The sequence below is a fragment of the Aythya marila genome, assembly GCF_965140915.1.
Source record: "Aythya marila genome assembly, chromosome: 16".
NCBI classification, from domain to species: Eukaryota; Metazoa; Chordata; class Aves; order Anseriformes; family Anatidae; genus Aythya; species Aythya marila.
In genome coordinates this window covers 476,122-488,417 of record NC_139057.1, presented here as the reverse complement: position 1 = coordinate 488,417, position 12,296 = coordinate 476,122, and the positions used below count along the sequence as shown (strand labels likewise).

The following is a 12,296-nucleotide window of genomic DNA, read 5'->3' as shown; positions in this document are numbered from 1 at the left end:
GCGCCCAGCATGGAGAGAGGGCAGGGAGCAGCCCCCACGTGCCGGGGCCCCACAGACCCTGCTCCCCCCCTGTCCCAGCCCAACCCATCATCCTGACACCTCCCCGGGCTCCCCAGGGCTCCCCCGGCCCCGAGAAGCTCCGTGCAGGGAGGTAGAGCCGGGCTGCGGGGCAATACTGCAGGGGCTGAGCCAGCACAGCCCCCGGCTGCCCCCACTGCCGAGGGGGGTGAGGGTCAAGGGGGGCTGCGAGAGCCCCGGGCAGGGCTGCAGCAGGACAGGGCACTGTGCCGTGGGGCAGCACCCGCACGACCTCAGGCACCCGAGTCCTGTCCCCGTCCTGTCCCTGGGGTCATCCCGACCCCAAAGCGCGGCGTGGCCGGAGATAAGCGTCCTGGCTGGCGGGGCGCCCGGATTCTGGGAGCCTCCCTCCTCCCCGGGGCAGCCACCCTGCACCCCAGCAGCCCGGCCACAGACGTTAAACCCAGCCCTGAGCCAGCACCCGACACTCGCACGGCCCCAGCAGCACCATGAGCCCGGGGCTCTGCCTCCTCCTGGGCCTCCTCCTCCTCGGGGCAGAGCCAGGCGCCGCAGCAGGGCAGGAGGGAGGTGAGTACCCAGGGGCAAACCCAGCAGCGGCCGGGCAGGGGCAGCCCGGGGCTGGCTCCTCGCACCCCGGCTCCCCTTGCCCCCTGCCCCCTGGGTCCCTCCTTGCCTCGTGCTGCTGTGAGCCCTCATCCCGACAGCGCGGGGAGGGGGTCCCTGTGCCCAGGTGGCTGCAGAGCCCACCCCATGGCCCCACTGCCTTGGGGAGCACGTGGTGGACGCAGCCCCCCCGGGTGCCCCCGTCCTGCCCTGCGTGGGACGAAGCCGGGGCAGAGCAGCCCAGCTGCAGCGCTCTCCTGATGCCTCCGCCAGGACAATGGGAGGTTTCCTTTGTTTGGGCCGAGCAGCTGCTGTTTGCAGTGAAACCCTCCCAGCAGCGTCTCTGTTTGCAACCCAAACAGCGCAGCGCTGCCAGGAGCAGGCGAGGGATGTTTGCAAAAACTGCTGCTCCCGAGGCAGCCCCCGGCACAGCGGGCAGGAGCCCCGCACAGGCGTGGGCAGCCGCGGCCAAGGGCAGGGGCTTTCCCGGCACAGCCAAGGGGAGCGCAGGGTGCCCCGAGCCCGTGGCCGTGCCCCAGCACCCGGCAGCCTGGGGGGCAGGGGCACTGTCTGGGGGGGGCAGGTTCCCTCTCTGAGGGGTGAACCGGGCTCTGTCCTGCCCCGCTGCAGCCAAGGAAGGCGCGTGCCCAGGGGGGGCCACGGGGGAGGCCCTGTGGGTGTTCTGCCTGGCGGACGAGTCCTGCCCCGGGGCCGAGAAGTGCTGCCGTGATGGGGCTGTGAGAGCCTGCACCACCCCCAGCAAAGGTACCGCCAGCCCGCCGCACACCGACCACGGCTGGGGCACGGGGGCATGGCCACATCGCGGGGAGGCTTCACCGCAGCATGGGGGGCTCCTGGGGGACCCTCCCCAGCTCTCCCAGTCCCCGGTGCTGTGGAGGAAACCAGGCTGCTGCCCCCTCCCCATCCCTGCCCTGCCCCACAGCCGGCAGCACCTCGGCGGGTGGGCACGGGACGGCACGGGGTGGCCACACGTGGCCCCAAGCTGACGCCCCCGCGCCCCAGCAGTGCACCCCGGGTACTGCCCGGGGCGAGGGGCAGCGGGGGCAGCGGGGGCGGCGCGGTGCCACCGGAGCTGTGCCAACGACAGCGAGTGCAGAGCCGATGAGAAGTGCTGCACCGTGGGCTGCCACCGGCGGTGCGCCGCGGCGCTGCCAGGTACAGGCAGGGCCGGCACGGTGCCCGGCTCCGCAGCCAGCCGGGGGGGTCAGTGTCACCTAGACCCCCCCCTGCTGAGGCTGCCCTGCTCCCCAGCCCACCCCGGTGTCTGCCCCCGGTTCCCGGCCGGGCCCCGCCGCGTGCGGTGCCCCAACGCCTGCAGCGATGACAGAGGGTGCCCCCCGGAGCAGAAATGCTGCTTCACCGGCTGCGGCCTCGGCTGCGTGACGCCGCTGGGGAGCGGCAGCAGCGACTTCCCCCCCCCCGGGGAGGTGGACTGGAGCCTCAGCCAGGCGGAGGAGACGCACCGAGGTGACAAGGGGGGAGTGCTGGGGGTCCCCGGCTCCCTCGTGCAGCGTGGGCGGCTCGGAGCCCCTGCTGATGGGGGCTGTCCCGTGGGAAGGAGAGGTGGCAGAGAGGGGGGGTACGTGGTGGTTGGGGTGCTCAGGGATGTCCCTCACCATCACCTGGGGGGCCCCACTACATGGAGCCCATGCAGAGCCTCCCCTGAGCTCGGCTGCCACCCCCGAGAGGCTGAGCTGCAGCAGAGCCCTTGCAGCCCCCCCCCGGGCTGCGCTCCCCTCCCCAGTCCCCCATGGAGGGGACCCAGCGCCCGCCCCACAGCAAAGCGGGGTTGAGGGGGCTGCAGCCAGCTGGTGCTGCCCCGACACCCCCTGTCCTGCCGCAGGGGAGCCACAGAAGCCGGGGACGTGCCCCCAGGACTTCACACACTGCCTCCGCCTGGAGCCCCCCCTGTGCACCAACGACTCGCTGTGCCCCGGCTGGCACAAGTGCTGCCCCCATGGGTGCCGGCTGCGCTGCACCCCTCCTGCAGAAGGTACATCGCCAGCACAGCCCCCAGCGTCCTGCTGCAGAAGTTTTGGCCCCTTTTGGCCCCCAGCCCCATCCCTGTCCCTGCCCCGTCCCCGCAGCTCCCCGCACCCCGCTGGCAGCCCCCTGCCCATGGCCCCCAGCACCAGGAGGAAGCAGCTGGGGGGGGGTTGGGATGAGGCACGAGGAGGGGTCCAGGGCACGGCCCGGGGAGGGTCTGGCACAGGCAGGTTTCCCAGCACTGCCCCGGGGGTCCCGGGCAGGGCTCAGGGCGCGGTGCCGCAGACACGTGCCACCTCCCTGCCACACCGGGACCCTGCGGTGGCCACGAGCTGCGCTTCTTCTACAACGTCACCTCCGGGCGCTGCGGGACGTTCCTCTACGGCGGCTGCGGGGGCAACCCCAACAACTTCAGGACGCGGGCAGCGTGCCACCGGGCGTGCCTGGGACACGGTGAGGGGCTGGGGAGCCCCGGGCTGCGTGGGGCATGGTGGGGCTGGGGGCTGCAGGATGGGATGGGGAGGGACAGTGGTGTGTGGCTGGAGAACCCTGGGCACAGCAGGGCAGTGGGTTGTGTCCTGCCAGCACCCAGGGGTGCTGAAGCCTCACACCCGCTCTGCTCTGCCAGAGAAACCCAAACCTGGGGAGTGCCCGGCGGGGCTGGCGGTGCTGCCGGGGCCGTGCCAGGAGGAGTGCGGAGGTGACAGCGACTGCCCGGGCTCACAGAAGTGCTGCAACAGCAGCTGCAGGCACCAGTGCCTGCCCCCAGCCCCAGCCAGTGAGACGGGATGGGATGGGATGGGATGGGATGGGATGGGATGGGATGGGATGGGATGGGATGGGATGGGATGGGATGGGATGGGATGGAATGGGATGGGATGGGATGGGATGGGATAGGGTGGGATGGGACAGGACGGGACGGGATGGGACCCCATGCCACTGCCAGCCCGTTCCTCACCCTGCAGGGAAGGCCGGCTTCTGCCCGGCCAGCGCGGGGCTGTTCCCCAGCTATGACTGCAGGGAATGGTGCCAGCGAGACGCCGACTGCCCCGGCGCGGAGAAGTGCTGCCTGCGCGGCTGTGACTCCGTGTGCCTGCACCCAGCCCAAGGTTGGAGCCACCAGGCACCCTGCTGGGGCCCCATCACGGCCCCCAGGCCCCCCCCCAGCCGCACTGCCCTCTGCCTTCCAGAGAAGCCGGGGATCTGCCCCCTGACCGAGGCGGCACCGCGGACCGGGACCCCGTGCCAGGCCTCCTGTGCAGAGGACGGGCAGTGCCCGGGGGACGAGAAGTGCTGCAGCAGCCGCCGATGTGGCCGGGTCTGCCTGGCTCCTGAACGAGGTGAGGGGACGGCCACGGGGCCGGGTGCGGGGCCCAGGCTCTGCCCAGCCTCCTGCAGCATGCGGGGAGCCTGGGCCCAGCTCAGACCTCTTCAGGGCACGGTGCACGGGGCTACAGCCATTGGAGTGGCCCCACGGGGCTGGGACAGCGACGTCCGCAGCCCGCTCCCCATGGGAGAGCTTCCCGTGGCTCCGCTGCCCCCCTTCCCACCTCTCTTTCAGACAAACCTGGCCAGTGCCCAAAGGTGAGGCCACGGCAGGCACCGGAGCCGTGCACGGAGGAGGACGCCTGTGGCCACGACAGGGACTGTCCCCGGCAGGAGAAGTGCTGCTTCGACGGCTGTGCCATGCGCTGCACGCGCCCTGCCAGGGGTAACCACGAGCAGCCAGGACCCGGCTCCGCACCGGGCACAGGGCACGGGACAGCAGCGTGAGCAACGCTGGAGCCGGGGGGGCTGCCCTCACCCTGCCCTCCTCCCGCAGAGCACCCCGGGGAGTGCCCCCGGGCTGAGCCGTGCTGGGACCCTCGGCGCAGGCACGGGAGCCAGTGCCTGGACGACAGCGCCTGCCGGCGGGACGAGAAGTGCTGCAGCACCGGCTGCGCCTGGGCGTGCGTGGCCGTGGCCGTGCCCGCAGGTAGCGGGGAGCATTCTGGTGCCGGGCAGTGAGACACCGGCCCTGCAGCCAGCTGGGGGTGACCGCAGGCGGCTGTGCCCGCAGAGAGCCGGGATGGAGCCCCCGGGCAGTGCGTGCAGGAGTGTGACACCGACCTGCAGTGCCCCCAGGGGCAGAGGTGCACCAGCACCGGCTGCGGCCGTGTCTGCAGGGACGTCCCTGGAGGTGGGTGCTAGCTGGCACCCCTGGGGGCCGCAGTGCCGTGCCCCACAGAGCCCAAGGCGCTCTGCCCTGCAGGGAGGGTGGGAGCATGCCCCATCCCCAGGGGAGGTGGGACGTGCTTGGACCTGTGCAGCTTTGCCGAGGAGTGTCCCTGGGGCCACAAGTGCTGCAGCAAGGGCTGCGGCCGCGTCTGCACGCGGGTTGCTGACAGTGAGGAGGCTGCGGTGCAGGTGCCGTCACCAGGAGGCACAGCGGGCCATCGGCCCCCGGGGGGAGGCAGAAAGGGCCACAGCCCTGGGGGGCCCAGCTCAGTGTCACCGTGGGGGCAGCAAGAGCCAGCTCCGGGCTGGAGCACTCCTTTGGGGCCTGGGGACCCAAAGGGATGTGGAGCAGGAGGGAGCTCTCTTGGCCATGCCCAGACCCCACCGGTGCTGGCAGTGCTCGGCCATGACCCTGGCTCGCCCCTGCAGCCTCAGGGCTCCCCAAAACACATCCTCCCCTCCAGATGCTGCGTGATGGGAGAGCAGCAGCTCCGTGGCAGGAGGGTGCCGTTATTCCAGGACACTGGGCGGCCACAGCCCCAAACTGGCCTGTCCCCTTCTTGCTGCTGCCAGCAATAAAGCACATGCTCACCATCTCCGGCTGCTTCCACGTCTCCGCGTTGCAGGCCTGGCCCAGGGCAGCCCCCAGCACAGCCCCTGCATTGCCACGGAGGGGCACGGGCTGGGGCTCTCCCCCATGGTGCTGGGGCGCACCTGGGGCAGGGGACACTGCACAACCCCCTGGGGCCGCAGGAGCTCGGCGATGCACCGTGGGCACAGCCCTGCCCGGCCGGCCCCGGAGCTGGGGGCAGCACGGGGACCACCCCGCAGCGAGGTGGGGAAGTTTCTCCACCATTTGCTTGCTGTAGGGCCCAGCCGGGTCACATCTGCAGCTTGAGGGCAGGACTGGGAGCGGAAACCAATTTAGATGCAAGCAGGAGCTGTGCTGGGGTGGCTGGGTCCGAGACCTGCGGCAGGAAGGACAAGACCCAGACCTGCTCATCAAAGGACCTGTCCTTGTATTGACAGCTTCACAGCCCCGGGCGACGGGCTGGGCTCCTCCAGGCAGGACACGATGACGACGACGATGACGGTGGCACAGGAGGGGACAGCCAGGCTGCTGCACGCACCACGGCCCTGCCCTCGGGCAGGCAGCTGTCCCCGGGCAGGACACGGTCCCCAGCACGGCCACCGCGGGCAGCAGCACCCGCTGCCACCAGCCCCGCGGGGAACAGCTCCCTGCGGGGATGGGGACGGGGATGGGGACGGGGCCGTGCCCGCAGGCAGCAGCATCTGCCTGGCAGGGGCTGGGCGCGGGCGAGGAGGTGCTACCGGGCACCGGGGGCTGAAAGGCGCGGGGTCAGCAGCGGGGCCGGGCCCAGCATCGCCCCGGGGGGCAGCAGCGGCCCCGCAGCCCGGGGGGGGCTCTGCCGGTGCGGCCGGTTCCCGGCGTGGGAGCAGGCCTGGAAGCACTCCCGCTTGGTCTCGAAGTTGTTCCTGTTGCCGCCGCAGCCGCCGTAGATGAACTCCTCGCAGCGCTGGCTGGAGGCGTTGTAGAAGAAGCGGATGAAGAGCGCCTTGCAGTTCCCGCAGACGGAGGGCAGGTAGCAGAAGTCTGCGCGGTCGCAGGGGACGAGGTGAGCCGGGGACGGGGACCCCGCCAGGCTCAGCGCTGCCCAGCGGGGCAGGGTCTGCTCTGAGCCCCCAGGAGCCCGGCACAGCGATCTGTGCGGGGGTCCCACCCCACCCGGCACCGATCCCCTCCCAGAGCCAGGTCTGCGCCCACCCTCCCCAGGGATCCGCATCCCCCAACCCACTCAGGGGCAGCCCTCGGGGAGGGCTGTGTGAGCCCCGCTCACCGGGGAGCCCTTCCCACCCTGCTGGGCTCAGCACCAGCCCCCCGCCCGCCCCGCGCCGCTGAGCCCTCACCGAGCACCGGCTCCTGGCACGTGTAGCCGCACTTGCTGGGGCAGCACTTGGTGGCACCGGGGCAGTCGGCATCACCAGCACAGTGGGAGCACGAGGTGTCCTGGCGGCAGGAGCTGCAGTCCTTGTCCAGAAGGTTCTCCACCTCGGGGATGTGGTAGCAGTACCCAGGCTTTTCTGCGGGTCACAGCGGCCGGGATGCTGGGGAGGGGCAGGGAGCAGGGGCCGAGCAGCCCCCCGAGACCCCAGCAGGACCCCAATGGCCCCAGCCCCGTGGTCGCCCTGGGCAGCGGGGAGCAGCAGCACCCCGAGCATCCCTGCCCCCGGGACGTGCCCCAGCACTCACCCATCCCCATCGCCGGCTCCGATCTTCCAGGCACACGCGGGGTCGGGCCGGACCGTGCAATCAGGGGGATGAGGGCCGCGAGGAGGAGGAGGAGGAGGCAGGCTCGCAGCGCCATGGTGCCCTGCGTGGCCGGCTCTGGGCCCCGGGTGCGTCAGGCTGGGATTTAAGGCGTGCCGGCAGGGTGGAGGGAGCAGGGCAGGCGCCCGAGCCCTGCTAATTCCTGCCGTGGGTAACGAGCCGCACCCAGGCAGGGCCCGGCCTCCCCAGCAGCATCCCGGCCGCAGCCCTGGAGCCGGGGGGACCGGTAGGACGGGAAGGCTGCTCTGCTGCAGCCCGCGGGGCACCCGGCCCTGGGGCGCCAGGGCCAGGCTGGGGACACGCGGTGCCCGCCCGCAGCCCCTCGCGGCCCTGGCACAGCCGTCAGCCGGAGACGGGCCCCTCCAAGCCTCGGGTCCCCTCCTTCTCCCGTGGCCCCGCAGCCGGGTGCGGTGCTGGCGGCAGGGTGGCCGCTGCCCAGGGCACCGGGCTCGTGGGGCACGGGGCAGGCGGGCCCCCAGCACCCGGCGCACGTGGGCGGGCGTGGGGTGAAACCAGCAAAGTGAGAGAGAAGCAGATTAAGCTCTTCCCATTCAGCAGGAATAATTGTCTTCCTAATTGCTGCTGTAATTACTGTCCCACGGGGAAGCAGAGAGAGAGGAAAGCTCTGCAGGGAGAGGCAGGAAAGTTGGAGCCGGGTGGGGTGCGGAGGGAGGTGCCCCCGACCTGCCCTCACCCCCCCGCAGCTTTTCAGTAACATTCCCCCAGTCCCCGGGGACAGAGACCCCCCCACAGCGTCCCAGGCTTCAGACACCAGAGACGTGGCAAAGCCCGAGTGGGGCTGGAGCCCAGCCCAGCCTCACCACAGCCACAGCCAGGGATGGGGGACACGAGTGGGGACGTGCCAGCCCCCACCTTGGTGCTGGCAGGGCTGCAGCTCGGTGGCTGCCCTCCACACCTCTCACAGCCCCGAGCTGCCCAGGAAATGCCCCAGCTGCACAGAACCCCCCAGCCCCACGCCCAGCAGCAGGGCAGGGTCACGAAGCCAAAATCTACCAGGCTACATTTTTCCTGCTGCTATCTCCCCGCGGTATCTCCTCCAGCCAGGTGATGATTGCAGCGGCTCTGATCGTGCTGCACTGCAGCCCTGAGGGGTGATGGAGCCGGGGCCGAGCAGTGGCGACTCTCAGAGGAGCTGGGGCACAGGACGGGGGTCAGCCTGGGGGAGATGTGGGGGAACCGTGCAGCCAAAGGCCCAGCACCACGGAGCCGCATGGAGGGCCCCGTCCTGCCCTGGCCCTGGGGACGCTCAGCCTGAGTCACGGGCGGCAGCGCGGGGCGAGCGTGGCCGGACCTCCGCCCCGGCAGCAACAGCGACCGGGCGGCACGGGGAGCACCCAGGAATGCGGCACCTCCCGGGGAGGGCCTGGGGCTGGGGCCGTGCCACCCGGCGGTGCTGGGGCCGTGCCACCTGGTGGTGCTGGGGCTGGGGCCGTGCCACCCGGCGGTGCTGCCGCTGCCTGGCCCGGGCGCGAGGCAGGATGGGGCTGGCAGAGCCGAGGGCAGAGCCCCAGCGCAGCACTGCCCGGACAGCCTCGGTTTTGGGCACGTGGGCACGCACACGGTGAGGGCTGTGCGCACACACACACACAGAGCACGCCTTGCACACACACACACACACGTCCCTCTGGGGTCCGCTGCTCCACCAGGCCGCACGCAGCCCCACGCTTGCTGGGGCCCCGGGGACAGCAGCACCAGGTGGCTGAGCTGCGGCCGGTCCTGGGATCCCATGGACGGGAGCGGGAGGCGAGAGGCAGCTCGGGCACCGTGACGGGGACTCAGGCAAGGACCGGTGCCCAGGCAGAGCCCCTGTCCCCACGCAGCCTCCAGCTCCCTGCCCTGCGCCCCGGCTGCCCCACCGAGGTGTGGGGCTGGTGGCCACCGTCCCTCCTGGGCCAGGCTCAGTCCCCAGACACGGATGCAGGCTGTGGGGCTGTGGACCATGTCCGGTCACAGGACGTCCCTCGGGAGCCAGCGATTGTTCCCGGTGGCAGAACAATGCCCGGAGAGCTGCCAGGGCACCACGGGCTGCTCCACACCGCCTGGCCCGGGAGCCACCTCCAGCTGCCTCGCAGAGCCCAGCCCCACACTGGGGTCCCCCCGGCCCCCACTGCCCCCCTGGCCCTGTCCTGTCCCCCAGACGCCCTCACAGCTGTGCCGGTGCCCGTGGGTGCTGTGGGTGCTGCAGCACGGCTCGGCTCAGCTCGGCACGGCACGGCACAGCCCCTGGGGCTGCTCAGAGCCCCCTGCCAAGCACCGGGGGCACGCAGCTGCACCGTGGTCCCAGCTCTGAGCCTCGTCCAGCGGCACCGGCACAGGAGGGAGGGGACGGGGGGGTCACGCTCAGATGGAGCTGGGGCAGGGACGGGGTCACGGGGACCAACCTCCGTCCCGGGGAGGATTTAAAGCCCTGCCTGCACCTCGCAGCAGCCTGGCGCTGCCAGCCCCGTGCGCCATGCGGGTGCTGTCGCTGCTCCTGCTCCTGGGGCTCTGCTGCCTCTGGGCCCGGCTGGTGGCTTCAGGTGAGCGGGGGACAGGCCCATGGGGGGTGCCCACGCAGAGGGCCAAGCGTGGCTGTGCCCCCCTGTGTGACCCTAAACATCACAGCCCAGCGGGCTTGGGCCCTCCATGGCCCCGGCATGCCGCAGGGCTGGGACACTCCTGCCTCTCCCCAGGTTTCACCTAGATCCCGTCTGGACCCCTCCCCGAGGACCCCGCTTGTGCAGCTGCTTGGCACCGGACAGCCAGACAGCCAGACAGCCGGACACGGAGCCATCCTTGGGCTGCAGGACGAGCACCCACCACCCCCATCCCCTCCCGCCGCGCTCAGCTCAGCACCAGGCACGGCTGTCCCTTTGCCTCTTCCTTGCCAGTAAACCCAGTCCACAATGAGCACTGGTGGCTCCTGCTGTGTCAGTCTCGTTTCTGTTCCCAGAGCCCCCCCGGAGCAGACACCCGGCAGGACCCCGCTGTGTCCCCACACAGGACTCGGCCTTGTCCCTGGAGCTTGTCCAGGGCCCCGGGTGGCCCCAGGGGGCACGACCAGCCCCAACTTCTCCCCGGTTCAGCTCTGCTGCTCGCCTGGGCTGTGAAACACCAGGGCTGTTTCTGGGTCTGCATGGATGCAGCTGGGAACGGCTCCACTCGCAGCACCAGCCGGCTTCCAGCTGCTGCAGGCAGGACCCCAGAGCCCCCGGGCACCAGGGGCCGTGTCAGAGCCACACCTGAGAGCCGTGAGCGGTGCTCCCCCAGCTCCTGACCCCGCTGCGAGTCGTGGTCACGGTGCTGCGGGCACAGCGAGGCTCCAAGGGACACACGGGCTTGTGCCCGGGACCTGGCCGAGCCCTGCCAGCACGGCTGCTTTGGGAGGTGCCCTGGGGCCAGGAATCCCCGGGGGGCTGTGGGGACCCCACAGGGGGCTGTCCTGGCCCGGGGAAGCTCTGCTGGTCCCAGACGTGAGCCTGGGCTGTGCTGCCCCTGGGGCTCTGCCTCGGTGTCCAAATCACTGTGAAGCAGCCCCGGCGTGGGAGCTCCGGCATCCCCTGGGCAGGGCTGGGGCTGCCCCAGGTGGCCGTGCCATGCAGGCACTGTGACAAGGGACAGCTTGAGGTGCTGAGCCAGTGGCCCAAGGGTTTATTAGGAAAGAGAAGGTCCTGCCCAAGGCGACGTTGGTGCCCAGGACCAGCCCTGGCAGAGCGAGGCAGAGGCGGAGGCAGGGGGCAGGGGGCTGCTGCCCCATGTGCCCACCCACCACAGGTGCTGCTGGCCCTGCAGCATTGGTCACCAAGCGTCGTCACTGCCGTCACCCCCACCGTATTCTTCACCATCATCATCGTCACTGTATCTGTCATCCTCTCTATAGTCATTGCCACCCTCGCGTTCATCTTCATCATCATCGTCATCGTAGCCATCATCATCATCATCGTAGTCATCATCATCCTCATCCTCATGTTCATGCTTCTTTTTCTCTTCCTCCTCCTCATCGTCGTCGTCATCATCATCGTCGTCATCATCATCGTCGTCGTCGCTGTCGTCGCCCTCCTCGCTGTCTCCGTGGTCAGACTCGGGCTTCTCCCCCGACTCGGGCTTCTCCCCACTTTCCGGCTTCCCCCCAGCCTCTGGTTTCCCTGCCGCCTCTGGTTTCTCTGCCACCACAGCTGTCCCCCCAGCCTCCGGCTTCCCCCCAGCCTCCGGCTTTTCCCTGCTCTCCGTTTTCTCCGCGCTCTGCGTTCCCCCCCCTGCCCCTGGCTTTGACTCAGTCTTTGGCTTTTCCCCAGCCTCCGCCTTCCCCCCGCACGCCGGCTTCTTCCCCGCACTGGGTTTCCTCCCGGTCTCCGGCTTCTCCCGCAGCAGAGGTTTGCTCCCCGGCGTGGGCTTCCCCCCGCTCTCGGCTCCGTTCCCCGGCCATGCCCCACATGGGGGCTGCTCCGCGCTGCCCCGCTCTGCCCCCGGCTGCAGCCCCCCGGCCGCGGGGCCGGGCTCCTCCCGGTGCAGGGTGTCCTCCGGCCACGGCCGAGTCGCGGGGACGGCAGAGGCTGCTCCGGGCACCCCTGGGTGGGAAGAGAACGGGGCCATCAGCACACGGAGAGCACCCAGGTGCTGGCAGGAGCCACCCAGGCAGCCCCTGCAGGAGGGGTGGAGGAAACGGGAGGGGGTGAGATGCGGACAGCAGCAACACAGAGACACAGGGTGAGGGGGCGAGGTGCTCAGCCAGGGCACGGGCACGTTGCTGAGCGTGCTTCTGAAGCACGGACACCTTCCTGCTGAGCAGCAACGGGCGAGCCCAGAAACGGAGCTGCAGCACGCAACTCGCTGCTGCCGTGCATCACCTGGCAGATCACTAAAACAGGGAACGGGACCAAAGTATTAGGATGAAGGCATCAAAACCCCTGACTTGCCAGAAAAAGGTAAGCTAGAGCATGAGCTTTAAAACAGCCTGTAACCGAGACCAAAAGAAATTCAGGTTTCTAGAGAAGAACGTTCAGAAAACGATGGAGACATTTCTGCAGACGCGTTTCCATTAGAGTGCAATGGCCCCAGCACCTCATCACGGAGCAGCAGC

The 12,296-nt window shown here is 70.3% G+C and overlaps 1 protein-coding gene across 1 annotated transcript; it reads left to right on the top strand.

Moving 5' to 3' along the window:
• Nucleotides 1-2,824: 2,824 nt before the first annotated feature.
• On the top strand, nt 2,825-4,889 carry LOC309884407 (uncharacterized protein; the record flags this gene model as incomplete). Its single annotated transcript, XM_082773354.1, has 7 exons — nt 2,825-2,864; nt 2,935-3,102; nt 3,278-3,349; nt 3,615-3,758; nt 3,840-3,989; nt 4,211-4,360; nt 4,472-4,889. 7 exons carry the CDS (start codon nt 2,825-2,827, stop codon nt 4,654-4,656), a joined length of 909 nt encoding a protein of 302 aa, XP_082629480.1. The 3' UTR covers nt 4,657-4,889.
• Nucleotides 4,890-12,296: the final 7,407 nt, after the last annotated feature.